This window comes from Eptatretus burgeri, chromosome 4, assembly GCF_056783735.1.
Source record: "Eptatretus burgeri isolate ZD-2024b chromosome 4, Ebu_testis_v1, whole genome shotgun sequence".
In the NCBI taxonomy this organism is placed as follows: Eukaryota; Metazoa; Chordata; class Myxini; order Myxiniformes; family Myxinidae; genus Eptatretus; species Eptatretus burgeri.
The window spans coordinates 119,831,106-119,855,103 of record NC_140964.1 but is presented as its reverse complement, the minus strand read 5'-3'; the positions used below and the strand labels follow the sequence as shown (position 1 = coordinate 119,855,103).

Sequence of the window (23,998 nt, the reverse complement as noted above, 5' to 3'; positions counted from 1 at the left end):
TTCTACAACATAAGAATGAGGTATTTTCAATAAAAGATTGGCATTATGCTGATGTTGATAAACCGACAACTTTAGATTTAATTAGAATGTTAAATAATGAAAAAATTATAAGGTTAAGAAAAGGTAAGGCTCTTTTAGAAATTCAAAAGAAATTTTATTGGTTTCCTGTTGTAAAAAAAATTATTTTGGATACAGGAATAACAAGAAATCCTGATGAATATATGTATAATATTCTATGGGGTGTAAACGATTCAAGGATAGTAAGGGATGAGGAAGGAGTTGAAGAAGAGAGGGAAGAGGAGGAAAAGGAGAAGGAGGAGAGGGAGAAAGAAAGAGAAGGAGGAAAGAGAGAATAGAGAGAGGGAGGAAAGAGAGAAGAGAGAGGGAGAAGAAAGAGAAGGAGGAAAAGGAGAATAGAGAGAGGGAGGAAAGAGAGAGAGAGAGAGAGGGAGAAGAAAGAGAAGGAGGAAAAGGAGAAGAGAGAGAAGGAGGAAAGAGAGAGAAGAGAGAGAGGGAGGAAGAGAGAGAGAATGAATAAATATCAAAATATGGAAACCAGTGAGATTCAAAAAGATTGGTGGTATTACAGAAAATAACTCAACCCACCGAGGAGGAAAAGAAAGAATTGACAAGTCTATTTGCAATACTTTCGACAAGACTATTAGCATCGACAAGATATGGATTTTAATTCAAGTTTTTCATTTTTTTTTCTTAAATAAATGGAGGAGAGAGTGAAGGCATTTCTAAGGATTCTTTATGTTTTAAAAATTAAGATTCAAATGTGCATGTTGGAAACTAAAAAGGTTTTTGCACTCTGCAGGAATTTTTCTCATAAATAAATGAGTTATTGTCTCAAATGTAAAAAGAAAACTAATACTAAAAATATTTCATATATTAAAAGTAAAAATAACAGGGTTATACAAAAAGGTATATGTTCGGTGTGTGGTTCAAAAAAAAATCAATTTATCTCCCAACACAAACTAGGAGGAGATATCCAAAAGTTTTTATCAGGAAGTAAATTTACAACTACTGGAATACCAGGGGAATTGCATCTTCCAGGGTATTCTTTCTGTGGCCCAGGCACAAACTTGGATAAAAGATTAGATGAGGCAGACAATCCTAAATCCTGGAGTCAGCCTATCAATAGAGTTGATGAAGTGTGCATGAGACACGATATTGATTATGGGAATACCACAACGTTGGAAGAAAAGCATGAAGCCGATAGAGAAATGTTGTATAATTTGTCTCTGATACAAAATCCAACCTTGAGAGAAAAAGTTGATCGGTTCATTGTGAAGAAGATGATCAGTGCTAAATTGAAACTTGGACTTGGAAATTCAAAAAACTTATAGGCTCTAATGATGCCATTAAGACTGAAGAGCAATTAGCTGATGAATTACATAAACCAATATTCACAAAGTTTCAGAGAAGGAAAGTTTATTCCAAGGAAGTAGATTATATCTGGTCTGCTGATTTGATTGAACTCAATAATGATAAGGGGTACAAGTATGCTTTAACCGTTATTGATTTGAGGAGTAGATATGCGTGGGTTGTACCATTAAAAAACAAAACAGGTAATACTCTTATGTTAGCCTTCCAACAGATATTTAATAAAAGCAAGAGAAAACCTAAAAAATTGTGGACTGATGAGGGTAGGGAGTTTTATAACAAGACATTTATGAATTTTCTAAAAAATAACAGTATTACATTATACAGTACCTTTAATGAAGGGAAGGCAGTTGTTGTTGAACGTTTTAATCGTACCTTAAAAGAGAGACTATATAAAAAATTCACACAACTCGGTTCACAACAATGGTCATCTTTTATTCAAGATATTGTGGATAAGTACAATGACACGATTCACACGTCAACAAATATGAAGCCATCAGAAACATTTACAAAATTAAAATATGAAAAAGAGATTAATGTCAGAAAACCTAAGTTCAAAGTTGGTGATATCGTAAGAATATATAGGTGGAAATCTCATTTTGAAAAAGGTTATACGAAAAGATGGACCAACGAGCTTTTTAAAATTGTTGATGTAATAGATACGGTTCCTTGGACTTATAAGATATATGATTTGGAAGGGGAAGAGATTTTAGGTTCATTTTATTCACAGGAATTACAAAAGACAAAGATAAATTGAAATTTTTTGACTCCGCCCCTTTTTGGCTCCACCCACACAAGCCCCCGCCCACACAAGCCCCGCCCACACAAACCCCACACAAACCCCACCACACAGCCCCGCCACAAGCTGCAATAAATTGAAATTTTTGACTCCGCCCCTTTTGACTCCGCCCACACACGCCCCTCCCACCGCAGCCCCGCCCACACAAACCCCACACAAACCCCACACAAGCTCCACACAACCTCCACACAAAAACTCCACACAAGCTCCACACACACAAACCCCACACAAGCTCCACCCATATTCATCATATTCACATAATTAGTGATTAGTTAATTAGTTCCCCACACACACAACATGTTTATTTAATTAAAAAATTATCCACCCATCCACACAAGCTCCACTCATCCACCCATCCCCCCATCTCTCCACCCATCCATTTATCCACACAAACCTCATCCACAGAAGCCTCATCCACATTCACCCCTCCCACACAAGCTCCACCCACATAAACCGCTGCCCATATAAACCCTGCCCACATAAACCCCTCCCACATAGGCCCTGCCTACACAAGCTCCACACAAAAACTCCACACACATAAACCCCTGCCACACAAGCTCCACCCGCATAAACCCCCACCCACACAAGCCCCACCCACACACACACACCCCGCCCACACAAGCCCCTCCCACACACACCCCACCCACACAAGCCCCCACCGAAGCCCCGCCCACACAAGCCCCGCCCACACAAGCCCCACCCCCTCATCCCCCTGTGCGCCCCCACCTTTGACCCACCACCTCCCTCATCCCACCCCCACCCTTCCCCACACACACACATGGGGAGGGGAGGGATGGGATGAGGGGGTGATGGGTCATTGGGGAGCGCACCTACCCCCCTCCCCCCAACCCCCCCCCCCCATTACATCTCTTTTATTCTTTTCTTGTAATTCAGAATCAAGTAATTGTAAACAAAACAAATATAATTTATTAATATTGAAAATATTAAATATTCATTTGCGAGAATGTACAATCTTTCCCAGCAATCTTCTTCAGATGCCTTGTGATTTCGAAACTCAGACACCATATTCTGTTTTGAAACAAAAAGTGGATAATAATTAGGTTCTATAAAGATAATTACATGGTAATATGAATAAGCCTCGTTGACCACTGAATTAACACACCAGGAGCCTGTCATCCTTTCAAGGTCAATAAAATGAATTCCAGTGTACTGACAAAACCACGTCCAAACTAATGATGCAACCAACATAAGGCGACATTCTAAAGAGAGAGTGATATTAATAATAATTCAGAAATATTTACCTCCAGAAAATCATGTGTTGTACGAGTGATATTAATAATAATTCAGAAATATTTACCTCCAGAAAATCATGTGTTGTACAAGATTGCTTCAACAGCTGATGTTGTGCGATAGTGCTGAAAAAAAAAAAAAAAGTCAAGGGTATAGATGAAGAGACAGACAGGGAAAGCAACACACACACACACACACACACACACACACACACACACACACACACACACACACACACACACACACACACACACACACCCACACACACCCACACACACACACACACACACACACACACACACACACACACACACACACACACACACACACACACACACACACACACACACACACACACACACACATAGACACACACACACGTGCCTCACCATTGGTTTAATTCATTCGAGATCAGAGACCAGTCATTATAAATCATTGGCCTCTTCAATAAGAGCAGAGAGAGGTAGGTAGAAAGACAGACAGAGAGAGAGGCACACACACGTGTCTCACCATTGGTTTAATTCCTTCGAGATGAGAGGACGTGATAAGACTTCATGCCACTCATTGAAAATGTCTTTCAATTCTCTTCTAAAATCATTGATCTCTTCAATAAGAGTATTAATTTCATGAACCACGTCGTGATATGTGAACTCAATTTCTTCCAATGCCCTGTCAGGGAAAAAATATATATATATCAGAATTATCATGATTTAATTAATAATCATTTGCTTCATCGTTCAAAGAGAAAAGCATACACAAACTTACCAACTCTGTAGTGGGCTGTTGGCTTCATTGGAAGAAATATCGTCCATGCCTCAGTTGTAAAAATGAAAATCCCGTCTGGCAGAAACTTTGTCTGGCGAACCGCTTATAAAGCAACGATGAGGAAATTGCTTAATCATTGGGTGTGGGCACAGGAAATGACAAGCTTCTCTTAATGATCTCATCTGGCCACCGCCCGAGTTGCAAATCGTTTTTGGACATAAACCACGCCATAAAAGTTTTGATTCAAATGTTTTCAGTTCGTGTTCTGAGATAAAATATAAACACGAGACCTTGTCTCACAGAATAGTTCCTATTTTTTCACAGCATGACAGTCCAAAACCACTTCCTCATTCACACAGCACGGCCGTGTCAAAAAAACACTTCCTCATTTTCACGGCATGAACTGAAAACATTTGAAACAAAACTTTTTTTCTGGCATGGTTTATGTACAAAAATGATTTGCAACTCGGGCGGTGGCCAGATGAGATCATTTCGTAATGGCACAAAAGGGGTATCTTAAAAAATATAAAGATTCAAATGTTTTGTTTTTCAATATTTTAGATGGGGATTATTGTGCAAAGAAAATTAAACTATTGAAGGAATTTGAGAATGAACAAATGTTTATAGGTTCAATGAGTGAGCTAAACAATATGCATTGGTTATTTGATAAAGAGTGTCCCGGGGCTTAGGCGTTTCAGATATTTCTTTCGAATCACCTTTAACAAATCTTTATCTTGTTGTATGGGCTATTTGAATAGAGAGCCCCTAGGTTAAAAGGGGAAATAAAAAAATGACCGTTTTTACAGCCATTTTTCCCTGCTGTGCAGGGGTTTGGCTTTTTCTTGAGGCAATGTTTTATGGCCGGATGCCCTTCCTGACACCAACCCTGGTCGCCTCTTACGACACACAGGGATATGGTACACCTATTCTAACCGGGGCATACACCGGGACCAGTACACTGGCACTCATTTCGCCGACCTCGGAAGGATGGCAGGCTGAGTCAACCCCCTGGTGTTAATTCAGCAGCCAACGGGATTTGAACTCAGGACCCTGGGATCCCAAGCCGCCACCCTAACAACTAAGCCAACACCAGGCTCCAGGTTAAAAGGGGAGACAAATAAATATACCTTGGGCTAAAAAGGGGATTTATTTTTTAGGGGAAAAAAAAGAAAAATTTCATGGCTGAAAATCCCCCATTCATTTACATGGGGAAAAGTGAGCCAGAACCAGTATTCTTTCCCTACTCACAGCAACATTCGCTAAAACATCTACGATGTGATCAGGATCCGTACTTGGGCATGGACGACCACTTCTTCGTTTATCTGCCACACTTCTAGTTTCATGAAATCATTTCATCAACTTTGACACTGCCTTGTTGAAGCATGCATGGGTTTTGATGGATGTCTGCGATGGAATTATTGATAAGTTCCTCTTTGGCTTAAACCTCTGGCATGTAAGAGGACCAGTTCAGCTTTGTCTTGCATAGGGAAATCCATTTTCTTAGGTTCTAGCCTCAAAAAAAAAAAAAAAAAAATTAACCTATGATTCCAGAATTTTGTTACACCCTGTATAATAATACGCTGAGGCTTTTCTGTCGTGGTATTTTTACCACGGGATTCTGCTATTATATATCTGGTCAGCGTGAATTGGCATCTAGTTTTATACTTCATTATGTTCAAAAGTTTGGTTTGGGGATAAAACTAACGGTTGAAATTTTCTTGATGAGATGCCCACTCTCAGACAACTAATTATTAGTCCAAGTTGGAACGCCTTAATTTGAGGGATGATACTTGTGAAAATGATTGTACGATATTCTCTGTAAGCTGGCCGATGTGCTGGTAATTGGTTATACACTGGAGAACTCCCCCACCCTTCCCTTCAACCCCCTTATATCTAAAACCAAAACCATAAAAGACTTGTGGAAGACACCGCTCCTCGGTGTTCAAGATATCACATTCAAGAAAATACTGCTACTTTGTTCGACAACAACAAATATAATAGCTTATGCATGTTGTGTTGAGTTTACATCATTGCCTCAATTGTTATTGTTGTTTATCTGCTTTCAGAGCAAGAAGGAGTGGGAGAAATAATGAAAGGACATTGGAGAGAGAAGTGGGGAAAAATGTGGATGCAGAAAGAGGTTGTGAGATTTTAGGAGAAATTGAGGAGGAGATGGAAAAGTGTGAGATTGACAAAGAAGAGCAAAAGAAGACTGAAAAGGAATATGTACAAGCAAAGAAAGAAAAAAGGACAGAAATTAAATTACAACTGAAGATTACAAGTCAGCCAAAAAACGAGTTCAAAACAAACTTGCAACAAGAGGCAGATCGAGTGTCGGACAAAGCAGGTTGGGATTCTGAAATAGTTGAAAATTGGAATGATAATGCAAGAAAAATAGTTGGGGAAAATCATAAGGCAGACAGAGTTATTGAGGCAAAGTCAGAAATGAAGAGTAGAAGTATAAATGTTATTAAAGAGCACACGAAAGAATATGTGAAAATGTGTCTGGAAGGGAGAGAGGAAGCAAATGAAACAAAAGGGCAGGCAATTGAGCAAGAAGGAAGTGAGGAAACCAAAGAAGAAAAACAACAGAGAGTGAATCTGACAATGGAAAAGGTACAAGTACTGCAAGAGGTGATGATGTTAGATTTTGAGGGGGCTGCGCCGGGTGGCTTTGAGGGGGCTGCGCCGGGTGTCTTGGAGGGGGCTGCGCCAGGTAGCTTCAATGGGGCTGTGCCAGGTGGCTTGGAGGGGGCTGCGCCGGGTAGCTTCGAGGGGGCTGCGCCAGGTAGCTTCAATGGGGCTGCGCCAGGTAGCTTCAATGGGGCTGCGCCAGGTAGCTTCAATGGGGCTGTGCTTGGTGGCTTGGAGGGGGTTGCACCGGGTGGCTTGGAGGGGGCTGCGCCAGGTGGCTTAGAGGGGGCTGCGCCAGGTAGCTTCAGTGGGGCTGCGCCGGGTGGCTTGGAGGGGGCTGCGCTAGGTGGCTTGGAGGGGGCTGCGCTAGGTGGCTTCAATGGGGCTGTGCCAGGTGGCTTGGAGGGGGCTGCGCCAGGTGGCTTGGAGGGGGCTGCGCCGGGTAGCTTCGAGGGGGCTGCGCCAGGTAGCTTCAATGGGGCTGCGCCAGGTAGCTTCAATGGGGCTGCGCCAGGTAGCTTCAATGGGGCTGTGCTTGGTGGCTTGGAGGGGGTTGCACCGGGTGGCTTGGAGGGGGCTGCGCCAGGTGGCTTAGAGGGGGCTGCGCCAGGTAGCTTCAATGGGGCTGCGCCGGGTGGCTTGGAGGGGGCTGCGCTAGGTGGCTTGGAGGGGGCTGCGCTAGGTGGCTTGGAGGGGGCTGCGCTAGGTGGCTGGGAGGGGCTGTGCCGGGTAGCTTTGAGGGGCTGCGCCAGGTAGCTTCAATGGGGCTGCGCCGGGCGGCTTGGAGGGGCTGCGCCGGGCGGCTTGGAGGGACTGCGCCGGGCGGCTTTGAGGGGGCTGCGCCGGGCGGCTTTGAGGGGGCTGCGCCGGGCGGCTTCAATGGGGCTGCGCCGGGCGGCTTTGAGGGGCTGCGCCGGGCGGCTTTGAGGGCGGCGCCGGGCGGCTTTGAGGGGAGGCGCCGGGCGGCTTTGAGGGGGCGGCGCCGGGCGGCTTTGAGGGGGAGGCGCCGGGCGGCTTTGAGGGGGAGGCGCCGGGCGGCGTTGAGGGGGAGGGGCCGGGCGGCGTTGAGGGGGAGGCGCCGGGCGGCTTTGAGGGGGAGGCGCCGGGCGGCTTTGAGGGGGAGGCGCCGGGCGGCTTTGAGGGGGAGGCGCCGGGCGGCTTTGAGGGGGAGGCGCCGGGCGGCTTGGAGGTTGCTGTGCCGGGCGGCTTGGAGGGGGAGGTGCCAGGCAGCTTGGAGGTTGCTGTGCCGGGCGGCTTGGAGGGGGAGGCACCAGGCAACTTGGAGGGGGACGCGCAGGGTGGTGGGAAAACGCTCGATGCAGGATTGCTTACTTTAGAAATGGATATGGTTGGAGTGATTCGTGAAATACAAGAAGAGGTAGAACAAGCTGAAGATGGAAGATTTCTAGAATTGGACATAGAAGATGATGAAAACAAACCTTCATATATATCTCAAGTTTGCAGCATTCCGGAAGACGTGACAGAGCAGCAACTGGAGCATCACCATCCAATCACAGCACAAGGTGATTCACCTGTTTGATTTTTCTTGTTCATTTTGTTTTTATTACAATAAGTGTGTAATTGTAAGTCCTGTACTCTTCAATCTGGTTCATATGCTTGAAACCTAAAATCACTATCAAAATGGTGATCAAATCACGATACCTATTTTTCTTGTCCACATCATAGTCTGCATCACTTTTATTTACAAGTCGATGTGGAATGAAATTAGAACTGGCGAATTTTCCATTTTTTTTCCCTTCATCCATATACAAGTCGATTTTGGAGTACAAGACCAAGCTCGATGAACTATGGTAGTTAGCAAAACTGTAAGTCAGTCAGAACAGTAGCGGTGTTGGTTCCTCATTGATGCTTTTACAATGCATCACTGCCTATGATACTTCCAGGGTCATGGATATTAATGAGCTGTTTCGTGCATGTTATTTGAACTACTTTGTGGGATGACCTTTTGGATAAATGAAGAATGTAAGTAATTTTTCAACATGTTTGTTACCACATAGAGGTACAGTATTTAAAGCAAGCGACAGATTCATTATCGGCACTGGCTCATACCACATTACATTTTGTCGCAGTTCACAACTCCTAAATAAACATGAACCCCTGACACTTATTGTAACATAAGCACATTTTTTAATCCATAAAGGAGCCTAATCACTGAACCCTGTCTCAACATGTTTGATCAGTTCACAGTTCACGACAGTACATCGCATAATCACTCGTCTTCTGAGATACCGTCAAATTCCTCATCTTCCGCATCGGAATTGAAGATGGCGGTGAGCTCAGGGGTTAGGCCAGGTCGGCTGTTGTCATCGTCCTCGGGCTCATCTGGTCTTCTGACGATCTCTGCCTTGCCAAAGCTGTGAACAATGACCGCCTAAGGCACACCGTCCCACTCGATGCATCCTTGATTCCCATGTGTCCTTGATTCACTGAACTACCTCGGCATAGGAGGCACGATGCATACTTACTACGTTGGTGAAATTGTGGTCGTCCAATTCTCCCACATCTTCTGGAGCTCAGCCTTGAAACAATGATTGCCCCAAATGTCCAGTGGCTGCAACAATTGTCGTTCGCCCCAATAGTGGGGCAACTTAGCATAACAATTGTGCATTTTGTGAGGAAAGCACCAAATTTGGCACACTAGTCGCCTATCATATGATGAACAGATTTGGATATTGGGCCATCTCAAAATTTTTGATGGCAGTGGAAAATGGCTGCCACAGCCATCAGCGGCTGAATTTGAGATGGGCCAAAATCCAAATCTGTTCATAATGTGTTAGGTTACTAGTGTGCCAAATTTGGTGCTTTCCTCACAAAATGCACAATTGTTATGCAATATTTAGCTAAGTTGCCCCACTACAGGGATAATGCCTGACACTGTCTCATTACTTTTGATCTTGGAATTCGTCTCAACACGTGTGTGTGTGTGTGTGTGTGTGTGTGTGTGTGTGTGTGTGTGTGTGTGTGTGTGTGTGTGTGTGTGTGTGTGTGTGTGTGTGTGTGTGTGTGTGTGTGTGTGTGCGTGCATCAAGTCCATGATGAGCATTGATCACTTCGTGAGCAAAAAATCAACCAGACCAACACCGGTATGGCGTTTACAGCCACTTTCGCATGATGCTATTGTCCATACAACCTTTGGGATTCACTTCTACCACAACACCGTTGGGAAAGTACAGCTTTGAAATTGTCTTTCTCTTAAAAATGACCATTCGGAGAACTTCCCGCCATCTGCTGATCATGAGAGAACCTCTGTGAAACTAGACTTCTCATGACCTATAGTCCTGATAGTAACAATCTCCTTCCCTTTGGACTCAACTGTTCTGTTCATTGGAATATCAAATGCAACAGCACCTCATTCTTGTTGATCATGTTTCACATATCCAAATCATCCTCCTGGATCTTCGTTTGTATGGATTCATGAAAGTTGTCCAATTTCTCCTCCAAGTCCTCAGGAAGTTTCCATGCCATAGTCATGCACTGCCTAATACTGTTACTAATCTGGTAGCCATTTGCACACAATAGCCAGAGTCCCCGCAGTTCAGTTATTTCGCTAAGTATGTGTTTATAGTTAGGGTCCCATCCCTATGTTTAATGGGTGATTACGTGTATGTGTGCTGCGAGTTATTTTTTAGTAAGAATTAATATCCAACAACAACATCCTCCTTCGCTCATGCCACCATCGGCCTTCCTCGCGTGCATGTGGGCGGGGCTTCCATCGCCTCAGATCAGAGCCCCGCTCTGAGAAAGGGCATGGAGTGTTTCCTCTATCCCAATGAGCGAAGGGCGAGCATCGCATGCGCACCCGAGCCAATGGGAAGCCAGAACGCCAAGGGAAAGAGGAGAGAAGCGCCAAAACGGCCAGATAAACACCGTGTTAAATGTACCAGCTCATTGCCTGTCGTCTCCATCATTGACCCAGCATGGTGCGGGCTTGAGAAATAGGGAGGCCGTTTGTGCCGTAAATTGTTCATTTGATCTGGCAGGCTTCTGGTAATCCCCGCTCGGTTACGCCGGATCCGAGTCTGTAAGAGCGTCTCGGTTCGGACAAAGTCGGCCGAGGGTGTGGCTTCCCCAGTAGTTAAACGGCGTGGGTACTTCGGTAAATTGGAATTAGACAATTAACCCTACCCCACACCGTCGAAATATTGGCGTCAATGGTCCACTAAGGGACCTGTGACCTTCGGAGTTATCCGAAGGTTACGACCTTCAATTCCGGTGTTCGGTGGGAGATGGCCCAACTGCTCCATCTAGCAGTCGTCCTCGCCACCGAACCCGGCACCACAACAATTGGTGTCAGGAGTGGGATTCGGACCCCTCCGCCTCCATAGAGACCCTTCGACCCTTCGTCAGGGTCATTTGACATGGGCCGGTTTGTGGAAATAATGAGGAACATGATGGACGCGAATGTGCAACGAATGAAAAACAAAATGGGCTCGAACGCGCGCAATTTACAGAATATGGAAATCAAGATGGATGCAAATATGCAAAACATGAGGGATGAAATGAAGAGTGACATGCGAACACAGCGAGGGGAAATGCAGAGCATGGGGTTAAACCTGCAGGCGAGTCTGGAGGAGGTGAAGGGCAAAATGGCAGATGCGACCAGGACAGTACTTGGAGGAACAACCGAGTCAAGGGGGAGTGCAAAAAGTGTCCGGACCGCAATGGAGACGGGTTAGGTTGAGGGGACGAGCAGCGCCACAATTAAGGGGGTGACGGAAAAAGTAATAAAACACGAGGGGACGACAGAGATAATGAAAGCGACGGAGAAATTAACAGACATGGGAATTAGAAGAAAGAGAGGAATTAAAGTTAACGAGCATACATAAGTAGAGATAATAAGGGACAAGCTGGTTGAGCTCGTGGAATGTTTCGTGACTCAAGGCGAGCATCAGGATAACCTCCCTCAGGAATAGGCGTAGACGGTATGCTCCCTCGAAGTGGACTGCGACTAGGTGAGTCTGGTCGGGCCATGCGAGGTCGAGCTGGTGCATGGTGCGGAAGGGTACATGCCGAGTTTGGGAGGGGCAGAGACCTCGGGATCCCTTGAGCTAACCCAAACCCCCAGCGTGATTGTCACAGAGTGCATGTTGGAGTGTGCGAGTGGTGTGAGTGTCATGGCATGCGCGAGTGCATGTGGGGAAATGGCACACGGACCGATCCAGATGGGAGACGGGAAATGGCGAGCCTGGAAGGCTGCACGAAGTTATCTTGGTGACTGCACCAGCTCCGCGGGACGTCGGGTGTGAGGCCTGTCCCGTGTGTTGCGAGCGGCCTAAGCGCGCATGTCTGCGCGATCGCAACCCGGCGTTGAAACGACTCATGCGTGGTACGAAACCGGCACATGCACGGTTAAAATGAAGGTTGTGTGAATTCGGAAAGCACGGGTCCCCATGCAAGCATGTGTGCGGGGCATCATGTGCTGCACGCCGCCTGTTCTGTTCACGGAACGCGCGGAGCGAGTCCCTGGGACAACACGCTCGGGCGGGCCTTCACGGCAAGCCGCGCAGGTTCCATGTGCGAGTGACATCACCGGGGATCTCCCAGCGCGAACTACAGATGAGCAGCAGACATCGGCTCGCATGGCGGATGGCTCAAAGGCGAGTGCTTGTTGCGATTAACGGGGCGACTTTACGCAGTTATTTATCACCCAAACGGAGGGGACGTGCGTGTCGGAAACCCGCTCTGGCAAAGCAAGGTTCGGAGGGCCTTGCTCCGAGTACACGATGCCCAGCCAGGATGTGGCAAGCATCCTCCCCCAGGCAAAGGCGCACTAGTATAGGGGATGGGGTTAGCATAGATAGACTGGCCTCATGTGGGCATGAGCCATCATCCATGGGGCCTGGTGAAATGAGTTAGAGGGAATGTTCGGTTAGATTTAGAAATGGATTTTGGGAGACATGGACGGACATGGAATGTGTAGAGGGGACGTAGCTGAGCAGTAGAGTTAAAAGGAACGTGCATTAGAGTAAGGGATGACGGGGAGCACGAGATTGTTAGGGGGACGTAGTTGTTAGTGTGTTGTCAAAATAAAAAAAATTCCAGAAAGTAACATGAGTGAATGTTTGACAGCGGGCCCAAGTGTGAATGGAGTGAATGTGGAATGCATGGTGAGAATGAATGATTGGGGGGAGGAGTGAATCCCACCCAAGGGAACCCAGGGGCAGTGTAATGTTAGTGGGTTAGTTAAACTTGCCAAAAGGAGGTCGTTTTGGTGTTGGAAGAAGGCACGATACCTCTGTGAAGGGTGCAGGAGTCTATTGACCGGCTGGGAGCGTGGCTGTGGAAAGGTGAGTACTGAGTAGAGGGCACACTGGACACGGAGAAGTCGGCCATGGGTCCAAGCTACCGGGACAGTGAAATTGGCACGGGCGACCCTCGGAATGGGACCTGGAGCGCCAGAAATGCCACGTGAGCATATACAGGGGAGTAGCTAGGAAGGGCACTCCCCACGTTCATACGGAGTAGGTAGGCTCGGAGACAGCCTCAGCTGCCCGGGGGTGCCGTAGTTCGAGTTTGGCAGAAGGGAATCCCTGCCAAGTGAGCCACGCCGCCCAGCCACGAAATTGTGCAAGGGCACGAGAAAATTTGCGGGCCAGGCCCAAATTAATAAAGAACACCAACACAGGCAACGGGAATCATGGTTTCTAGAACCAATCGTTTAAACAGACAGGCGTGTTGAAAAGCCCCAGGGATAGTTTAAAGTTTAATAAAGGACAGGACAGATAGGAAATGTGTACCCTTTCGCACCATCCATCCCTTCGCTCTTCGTAGGCCGCTGGATCCACCTCGGAAAGATTGCTGAAATCTGTGGAGGCTATTCTGAGGCTCCATTGGGCCTCGAGACAGGTCCACCTGTCTCTTCCTTACTCCCCTCAAGAAGGATCTTATGCTCGGTTCCCACTGTCATGCGATCCGTTACGAACGCCACGATTGGCCATTCGTAGCTGATCATGGAATTTCTCTGAAAGCTGTTCCCACTATCACGATGCGCGGCACGATTGAAATCGTGGTCTCGCAGAGCGTGGTGTTTGTCTTGTCTAAGATCGATCCCGATCACCACGATTAGGAAGCACGTTTAGATGCGATCTGTTGCGCTTTGTTACGATGCAATATGATCTGATACGATGATCCCGATTGACAATTGATCATGTTGATCATAGAAAATTTTTGAACCGTTCCGAAATTTTCTACGATTAACATGATTGCCACGACTGACCTCAAGATCTGATAGGATCACCATGATTAGTCCACGATTAAGACCACGATTTCAATCGTGCTGCGTATTTTGATAGTGTGAACCTAGCATTAGGGGTTGGGAGTAGACTGACAGGATAGGTTAGCCGGAGAAAGACAGTTCGGGGGGTTAGGGACAAGCAATTAAAAAGAAAAATATAAAAAGGGGGAAGTCTAAATTTTGTTGTCGCAAACTAACGGAGTGGATATGGACAAAGACAGGCAAAGGCGATAGGTTGGGGGGTGGGGGGCAGTAGGGTAGGTCCGAGCCCGTTTTCGCAGCAGCCGGCACTACCGCACTCCCTCCACAAACCTCACGGGACCAGACCAGAGGCTGGCCAGCTTCATGAGCTGACCTGAGTTTGTGCTGTATCTGCTGGTCTGCATTTGCCATGCCTTGTTTGCCTGCCTTTGCCTTGACCCCATGCCTGCTTGCCTTTGTTGCATGACCCCCCATGTCACCAACCATCCATGTGCGTCAGAACCATCCATCTTCAAGTGTGTTTGCAAAGACTTCCCTGCAGGCAGCCACACCACGAGGACTGCATTGAGCAGCCCGTGCATCGTTTGTTCTTGAATCCAGTCCATTCTGAATTTTCATTTCAAAGGAGCCAGGGACTGCATTGTGCAGCCCAGCTACTCCCCTTGTTCTTCTCGCATAAAGGCCACTTCAAATGGCCTGTGGAACGGCGCATGGCCTACCGCGTTAGGGTGAGTTGCCTCCAGCAGCTGAGGTCTGGAAAGAAAAGAAAAAGAAGGTTCAGTGAAACAAAAAGAGGGACCTTTTGAGCAGTCCCTGAAGACGTCTGACCTTCCAGCTGCTGGGCACTCACCCACACCAACTGTTGACTTTGCTCTGCTTTTGTTTTTTCCCACAGATCACAGGTCCTGGACCATGGTTAGTGTAAATAGTTAAAAATGTAAATAATTTTTGCAACCCACCTGTGTGTTTGCATTCGTGCCGGCAATGTATTTAAGTTGTCTGAGTGAGTCTGATAGTATAGTTACGCAGCGCACTAGGTTACTTATTTTTGGGACATGTATACAAATGTCGCAATCAGGGATCCGTAGGTAAAACGTACGAGGGGAAAACCTACACCTGCATGACACGCGAAAATTTGCGACTCGGGACGAGTCTATGGAAATGGGGCGGTGGAGGTAGTGTTGCAAATCTGGCAGCCATTTGCACGCAACAGCCAGAGTCCCCGCAGTTCAGTTATTTCGATAAGTATGTGTTTATAGTTAGGGTCCCGTCCCTCTGTTTAATGGGTGACTAAGTGTATGTGCGCTGCGAGTTATTTTTTAGTTAGAATTAATATCAAACAACAACAACATCCTCCTTCGCTCCTGCCATCGACCTTCCTCACGTGCATGCGTGCCGACACAGACGTGGGCGGGGCGTCCATCGCCTCAGATCGGAGCCCCACTCCAAAAAAGGGCATGGAGTGTTTCCTCTGCCCAATGAGTCTTCTTCGGCAGCAAGATAGGCAGGATTTTCCAGGCAATTAGAAAGATCTTTGAACAAGATGAAGAAGATGATTGGGCCCAAGACACTGCCTTGTGGTACTCTAACATTGACAGGGGCAGGAGATGAGAGAATCCCCTGTAGAGGTACACGATTACTATACAAGTCGAGGGAGTCATTGATCCACGAGAGGAAGTGTTCTTGGATGCTCGAAGTAAAAAGTTTGGAGATCAAGGCGGGGTCCCAGACTGCATCACATGCTTGAGATATGGCCCTGATCTCATTTCTGAGAAAGACTGCTTCATCCCTTGGTGGAAGAGTATAAGCAGCATGTCTAAAGGGGTTGTCACACCTTGACGATTTAGCCAACCTATGCCGATTTATGAAAAATTTTGCCAAATACGCTGGAACAGGTCTAATACGTTATGGGTAGGTTTTGTATACGTTAAGAGCACGCTGAAAAACACTGCCATAAGTCGTTGTACGCTGGCTTTAATCGTTGAACTTTGTGGTTTTTCTCAAATTTTCGTATGCTTAAAATTTTACGACGTACTCGGTGTTTGGCTCACACGTTCCGCTACGCTGGCCATAAGGTTTAGGCACGTTATGCGATCGTTGACACACGTTATTTATATGTTACTCATATGTGGAAACGCGTTGAGGTAACATTTGCGTACCCGAAACTTATTCATAAACTATAGGTAACGTTTTATAAGCACGCTACACGAACGTTGTTCACAGCTCGCAACGCGCTACTAGAAAGTTTCTCATACATCGAAACGCATCAAAGTAATGTTTAGGGAACCCGTGACTTATTTATAATCTGAGTAAAGTGCTAGGGATTAGTTGTGGAGCATGTCCTACGAACAAATAAGTATGTAGACGTATTTGACGTCTTAAAGACGACCACATAACTTACTGAACGCGTTTCTAACAAACAGCTGACGTAGAATGACGTATTCGCAGCGATTAGGGAAATTGGTATATAAAAAGGGCCTTTGCAGGAAGACCCCGTCTTTTTTTTAGACTTCGTGGTGAGTACATGCTGATGTCATTCCGAGAGGTGGAGGATACGACAAGGCTGAGACGACAATACCTACCTGTCCTCGAACATCAACATGACCTCATCGAGTTGACACTGCACCAGTTGTGTGCCAATAGAGCCGGGAGAAGACGTGAACGGAGGAGAAGAACTGGGTCAGACCATGGATCAGGAGGCGACACCATTACGGCATATATGACCAGCTCATGGTGGAACTCTGGAACGAGGACCATGCATCCTTCATCAACTTCCTGCGAATGCCCCCAGCGATGTTCGACGAGCTGCTAGCCAGAGTGGGTCCAAGGATAACCAAGCATTATTATTAAATCATTTCAATAGTCCAGTGGAAGCGATTTAACTCGTTCAATGGAAACGATTTGAATTGCCTTGCTCCAGTGTCAAAAAACAATAGGCAAGTGACAGCCGTTTATTAAAATAGTTCAGTGGCAGTCAATGGATAGCAAACGTCACGTAATCGTAAACGATGCGCTCCCCCGTTATGCATGCGCTAGACTATCGTTGGGCATAGGTTGTGGACGCCTAAAACATGATAAGCAATCGTTGGTATAACTAATCTATAAGTTATCGAAGCGTTCTGTGTTCATTACTAGTGCATTATGCATTTGTCAAAGTCTTTTTCAATTATTTCAATAGTAAAACAAAAATATTTCATCTTCGAAATGAGGAAAAAAAAATTAGTCCTTTCAGAACATCGAACAATGGTGCAAAGTATTCTCCTATTCGTTGACGCAACGAGGATCCGTCATCCCCCACAGCCTCCACATCACGCTCACATACTACTACTGACATAGACATACAGCTACTACCAATGCTACTACTACTACTACTACTACTACTACTACTACTACTACTACTACTACTACTACTACTACTATTATTACTGTCACGCACACCTACTACTCGTAATAGTATTGATACTACCGGCGTTCACATCTACTCACCATGGAGTCGAACAATGATGGGTTTTTTTTGTGAAGCCCATTTGTATATACCAATTCCCCGAAGCGCTGCCAATACGCCAGTACACGGTAGATGTAAGTTAGAAACACTTTCAGTAAGTTCTATGGTTGTCCGGAAGACGTCAATTTAATTTGTCAACATACGACAATGTGTGTTTTACATACGTTACAAATAGGTTCATAGCATGTTGCTCAAAGGTTAGAAGCATGTTTTACTTAGGTTCAAAACATCCTACTCAGAGGTTAAATGCACGTTACTCTTACGTTCATAAGCACGCTAGTCATTGGTTCAAGGCCAGTTATACATAGTTTCAATGCACGTTACTCATAGTTTCCAAGCACGTTAAACATAAGCTAAGCTGACGCTACTCACTTGTTCAAAGCACGTTACTCATCGGTTAGAAATTTGGTTTCAAATATGTTGGCCATTACCTTGACGTGCTTCGACTTATGAGTAACCTACAAGTAACGTGTGTTCGCCATGTTTAAATGATCGTGGAACATGCTAGGAACAAATGCCAACGCATGCGAAACGTGTGAGCCTTACGTCGAGTACGTCTTAAAATTTTCAGCATGCTTGAAATTTCACGACGTATCAAACGGACTAGGTAATATGCCAGCGTACTTCAATGATTTCCAGCATACTCTAAACGTATACACAACTTACCTATAGCGTATTTGGCGTGTGCCTAGCGTTGTAAACACATTTTTCATAGAATGGCATACGCTGGCGAAATCGTCAAGGTGTGACTGCGATGTTGACACTTCAAATTCTCAGGCAGTTTTGATTTCAATCAGCATCCGGCAAGTTCTTAACTGGCTACGCCACGAGTTCGCCGCGATACGTATAGCACGCAAAGGGTAAGTTAAACTATCGTTTGTCATAGGTTTTGAACGCCGACCACAAGGTAAGCATTCGTTGGTAAAAGTTATGTATAACACAACGAAACGTTCTGTGCCCGTTACTAATATGTTATGAATACGCCAAAAACTTTTTAAAAAACCATCAAAATTTCAGCGTACGCCAACATTTTACATACATTTTTATACGTTGCCATTGCTGGCTAAAACGTCAAGGTGTGACAGGGCCCTAAGGTAGAATGACCGGGCCTGTGACCAAATTGATGTCCTGAGATCAGTCTGTTGGAGAAATGAAGGATTTGATGTCAACTGCAATGATGGATTTTATGACGTTGTTTGTAATTGGAAGCAAGCTGAAATAGGATGTTGGCTGACAACGTCCTATTACATTGCACCATCATATCCGCTAACGTACTCCTGTAGCACTTGATAGAATAACTTGAAAACTAAGTTTTCTCCCAGAAGTTCTATAAATCATTCTAAAATGTGCCATTTCTCTGTTATAGTAAAACGACAATGATAGTTGTCATCGCAAAGTTTGTGGATCCCAAGTTGTACACTGCTTCAGGCTGACTACTCTTTCCTGTTTGTTTCAGAATTGGTAGTGTTTAGTTTGCTTTTGTTGCTTGGATATGTTTTTTTTTTAATATCAAAATTGATAATCCCATCCACATCAACATAATGCCAAGTGTAAATTGATGTAATATCATAATACAGTGCAATGGTTAGAGTGTCTCTGTAATGGTTACATAAAAAAAGTCGTCCATCATTGCCGCTCCCATAGGGAGCGGATGTTTCCAGTATCAACAAATTAATAACTTGCAAAATATTCACTTCCAATGTGTGTGACTTTGCCATCAAACCTTTTCAGCTCCTCGAACCATAGTTGTGAAATCGATCATGAAGAAAAAGTATGGAGGACCACCAGTGGAAATGGGCAATGGGAGCCGGAGGAGCCTGCAGTGGGCGGGAGTCGTTGGAGGGTGAGTGTATCGTGGTGGGAAAAGATTAGCAGTGCTGTGTGAAAAGTGTGAGTAACCAGATGCAGGAGTGGAAATGTGAGTGTAGAATGTTTTGCATGATGTGTGAAGCTAAAAATGTAGTGCAAAATACTGTCATCTTTAATACGGTTAAAGTTACTTGATTGGACAGCACTTCAGGGGTGTTGTTTCCAGGTGCTGTTCGGCATCTGGGCTCTCATATCTGATGAATTTCTGAAACAATTTTTGAAGTGTATGGGATGAGCATGTGAGGCTAATAATATTTCTTGTGCAGATACGAATCGACTTCAAGCGAGGAGAGTGAAAATGAGAAGAGTGACGATGAGAGCGATGATGGAGTTTAAAAAGTGAGCTAAAAACGATGATGTTTGGCAGAAGGTGGCAGCGCCAGAGGGGAAGTGGGGAACACAAAAACAAAAACATTCAAGTGACAAAGATGGTGTAAAGGATTCAAAAATAGTGTCAAAGAAATCTTAGGCAGGCGTATTAACAAACAGGATGCTGTTTTTGAAATCGTGAAGAATAAATTATTACGGGAACTTTACATGTGAAGTAAATGCAAAAACACAAAAGCTAAGACACAGTAAGTGTAAACTGATGAAAGAGGCAGAAAAGAAGAATGTGATTTGTTGTGGAGAATGTGTACCTTTTTTATGGGACTCTCCTGCATAGATATTTGATAATATGTAACGATTTAAATTGCATGGAATAAATAATTGTCTTATATATCAGATAAAACATTAGGTTATGGTCCTCCCCCCACCAAAAATCGTGTGCTGCCTTTTTGGCTGCTGGTTGTATCATTGGTTAGGGGCACAACTATGCCGCTGATGCAGTGCCCCTATTACCAGTACACTGGTGCTCGTTTTGCCGACCTCTGAAGGATTATAGGCTGAGCCAACCCCCTGGTGTTCATTCAGTGGCCATCGGGGCTCGAACTCAGGACCCTAGGATCCCAAGCCACCACCCTAACCGTTAAGCCAAAACCAGGCTTAGGCTATGGTTAAAATTGTTCAACTAGAATGTGTGTCTTGGTGCCTCTATCTGAGGTCAGTCTTGTCGTACGCATTACACATGCATGTGTTTACTGAAGAAATGGCAGTATAATTGAAGCTTCTTTCCCCTACTCAAATAAACCGGCACCTTCCATAATTTGCCATATGCAGAGGACAGTGGGCTATTGCATCATTGAAAGCTATCCAATCCTCCCCCTTCCCACCGCCAACTATGTTTCCCGCACCATCCTGGGTCGGTGCTTGTACACATGCTTGTAAAGTTCCAGATTCATGTGCTTTGAAGGCTAATGACAGCACGGAATTAGTCTTGCTTGAAATGTTGAAATTCATTTCCTACATTGTATAGGTTATAAACATCAACTCTAAATTAAGCTGATAAACTGATAGATTATATTAATGTGGTGTTTATATGGCACAGGCATGATTGTCCAAATTCCTCCTGCGCTAGAATTCCTTGTACACATCCTTGCATAAGCAGGAGCAGCCCTTAAAAACACCCAAGGCATGATGCATCCCATCTTGAACACATAAAGCTAGCGAGGACACTGAGGCATCTCACCCGGGCAAATGGTCTCGATGATGTCATTTGGGTATCCCACAGAGTCATTTTTCCCGATAGTCATTTTGGGTATATTCCACAATTGAGTACGTCGTGTCGTGCGTGATTTTTCTCACAAATTGCTTCTTTCACCAAAATGTTTCCACTTCAGTAGAATCTGCACTTCGTCGAATAGTAAGCTAATCGTCTGTGATTTACTAAAACCTGACAATATCAAACAAGGCTGTCTTGCACAATATTATTATTGGTATTATTACCAACATACAATAACTTTGAGAAAAATGGTCTTTAATACGACTTGTGTTAGCTAAACAATTAATTCACCTCAAACACTACAGGTAACCTGATCAATAACGACTTGCACCGAACCACATACCTCTTAATAACCCTGACAAAAGAACAACAAAAAAATTCTGATGACAACCTACTATCTGAATTTCAAATGCAAACATCAACTTGACAATTACGTTCAAGTAAATACTCCACAGATGCCATTAAAATTAATCTCCACCACTTGTAACTCGGTGTTGCACATGGATTAGATTGTCGATGAACGGAATTACAAAGATGAAGCCAGGATGGTTGCTCGGTTTTGCTATCGTCTCAAAGGCCATTGCTGTGGAATGATAATTATTGAAATAAATGAGTCTGCAGGACGTGGTTACATATGGTCTTGCATGTTGAATAGATGCAGGAAAACTCGTATGTTGAAGCAACACGGCCACGGTAGCATGAATAGTTCTGTGAATGAAGACTCGTCATTTAACTTGGATACAATATTATCTGACTTGAAGTAGGGAATTTGGAGAGACGGAATCTTCAAATCCCAACTTGGTCTCGTTTTATCTTCGGAAACTGTTCAATAATGCATATCTAACTAGAAGGGCACTCGGTAGAGCGCATACCTCCACCACGTAATGCCTGATCCACAAGAACATATCGGGCCCAATACATTTTTGAGATATCATGTTATATATCGTTTTTGGCCCTCTCTCTCAATCGTGAAGAATCGCTTTTAAAAATTCTAGTAGCCGGATCTGGATCTTCACCTAAATCGAATCAGTTCGTCCTTGTCACACACCAAACCTGTCCACAAAATTTCACCGAATCTGTCCACCACTTTTTGAGATATCCTGCACATATATACAGATGGACAAACAGACGGATGGATTAATAACGGGTGAAAACGTAACCTCCTTCCACCTTTGGTGATAGAGATAATAAACAGGGTTCATTTATGTACAAAACCGATTGTAAAGTAGATGCATATGATATGTAAAGAAAACCTCTATGGAGATTGTTAAAGTTATCACCACCAGACCATATTATTTCTAAATCTATTTGGATTGGCTCATGGACATTGCCTTATTGGGACCATCCTTGCTGTTGCCTGGAGTAAGGAATTCGTGCATTTTTTTTTTTTTTTGTGCATCAACATTTAAAAAAAGATTGTTCTTATCTTTGAGGTTGAAGACAGCCTACTTATTCCCTCAAAATAAATAGACGACAGCTCCAGAAGGCATTGCTTACGTCTGTGGAGAAATGTTTACAGTTGGTATTTTGCAGATTAATTTGAAAGTATGCAGAGCCAGGTCTGGCAGTTTATTGGCAAGTTTTGTGACATGATGGATTGTCAAATGAAGTAGGATACAGAAACATTGCAAAGTGTATTTGCCACCAATGACAGATTTGGAAAACAATCCTAAATCATCCAAACTTGAGCTAAGCAAGGAAGATCCTTCACTGTGAGTTGGTGTTTGCTGTTTGAACCTCACTGGTCTTCACTGAGCTCTGCTGGCTGAGATTTGAATCAGCTTGACCATGTTTTTAAGCATTAATATCGGAACACAAGAATGCATTTACGTGCCCAGAATTTTACTCCCAGCTCTCCTCTTATCCCTGCCTTGTCACTGCTTCATCGGGTTTAAATTGGGGGCTTCTCTGCCTCAGGAAAATGCCTTTTTAGGTTTACAGCAGAAAATATGGTTTGTCATTTTCCTCCTAATCTAACACTTATCATTTGCTTGGATTTTCATGCTATGTCTTTGCCACATCTTTTGCCCATTTGTGTTTCTCATTAGTTTGATTTAATATAATGTCCTCTTTATGTTTCTTGCTTGTGTAAGTTCCTTTTCTTTTGCTTCCAAACCCTTCACTCTGCTTCCTCCTCCCTACCTACTATTCCATTGTCATGTGTTGACCTCATCCTTTATCATCCCACTTGCTGCTGATTGGTCTCTTTAAATACACTGAAGAAACATAGGCCTACTTGGGCATAATAGATAACTGAAGAGGACTCAGACCCTCTGCCAGATACAGAATCACAACTATAAATGCTTTCACCAGTGGCACATACACACAGCCAGACAGGTCAACTTGATAACAAAGCAAAACCAATCTTGTCATCTGTCATGTGCAGTGCCTGTTTTAACTATCTCACCACATTACAACACAGTGTTCCCACATATTATAGGAATTTCTCATACTATTATAATAAAACAAGGACAACATAAACACAATCAAAAGAGAAAAACAAACTGTCACTGAAACTGTTCTGCTTTGCAGTATTGTTTTTACAACACTTTTCTTCGTGTCAATTTGCTTGAACACTTTGGATTAGAAAAAAATAATTGTTCTCATTGCAAGGTTTAATATGAATACAAAGCACAACTGCTCATCAAGCGATGAAGGTTTATTGAAGTAAATAAAACTGGCAGTGGAAGGATCACTATAATAAAAATAAATAAATTAAACTATATTTAATCTAGCTCCTCCACGAGCCTCGACACTGTATGCGAAGAAAACACCAGTTTGGTTTGCAGAACAGTGTATTATAAACGATATTTAATAATTTTAGGATTTTCATTGCCATAGGTTTTTTTTGTTTGTTTTTTTGCACTTATGCTATACTTTTAATACACCGGTATATTTGGATGCTAATATCATGTATCGATTAAATAGCCACTTATTTTCCTTCTTCAG

At 44.3% G+C, this 23,998-nt stretch overlaps 2 protein-coding genes across 2 annotated transcripts in view; both read left to right on the top strand.

The window, feature by feature from the left end:
* LOC147028989 (uncharacterized) overlaps positions 1–23,998 on the top strand; it is a 62,741-nt gene that overhangs the window by 37,871 nt on the left and 872 nt on the right. The window contains exons 6-9 of the mRNA XM_085876572.1: positions 6,271–7,592; positions 7,789–8,361; positions 19,312–19,423; positions 19,716–23,998. The exon at positions 19,716–23,998 is cut by the window's right edge and continues 872 nt beyond it. Of these exons, the coding sequence (XP_085732698.1) occupies positions 6,271–7,592; positions 7,789–8,361; positions 19,312–19,423; positions 19,716–19,785 (2,077 nt within the window). The 3' untranslated portion in view covers positions 19,786–23,998. The remainder of the gene's footprint in view (positions 1–6,270; positions 7,593–7,788; positions 8,362–19,311; positions 19,424–19,715) is intronic.
* Positions 19,716–23,998, top strand: part of LOC147028987 (discoidin domain-containing receptor 2-like) — a 128,427-nt gene continuing 124,144 nt past the window's right edge. Inside the window, exon 1 of the mRNA XM_085879886.1 lies at positions 19,716–19,788. The gene's annotated coding sequence lies outside the window, so the exon portion shown is untranslated. The remainder of the gene's footprint in view (positions 19,789–23,998) is intronic.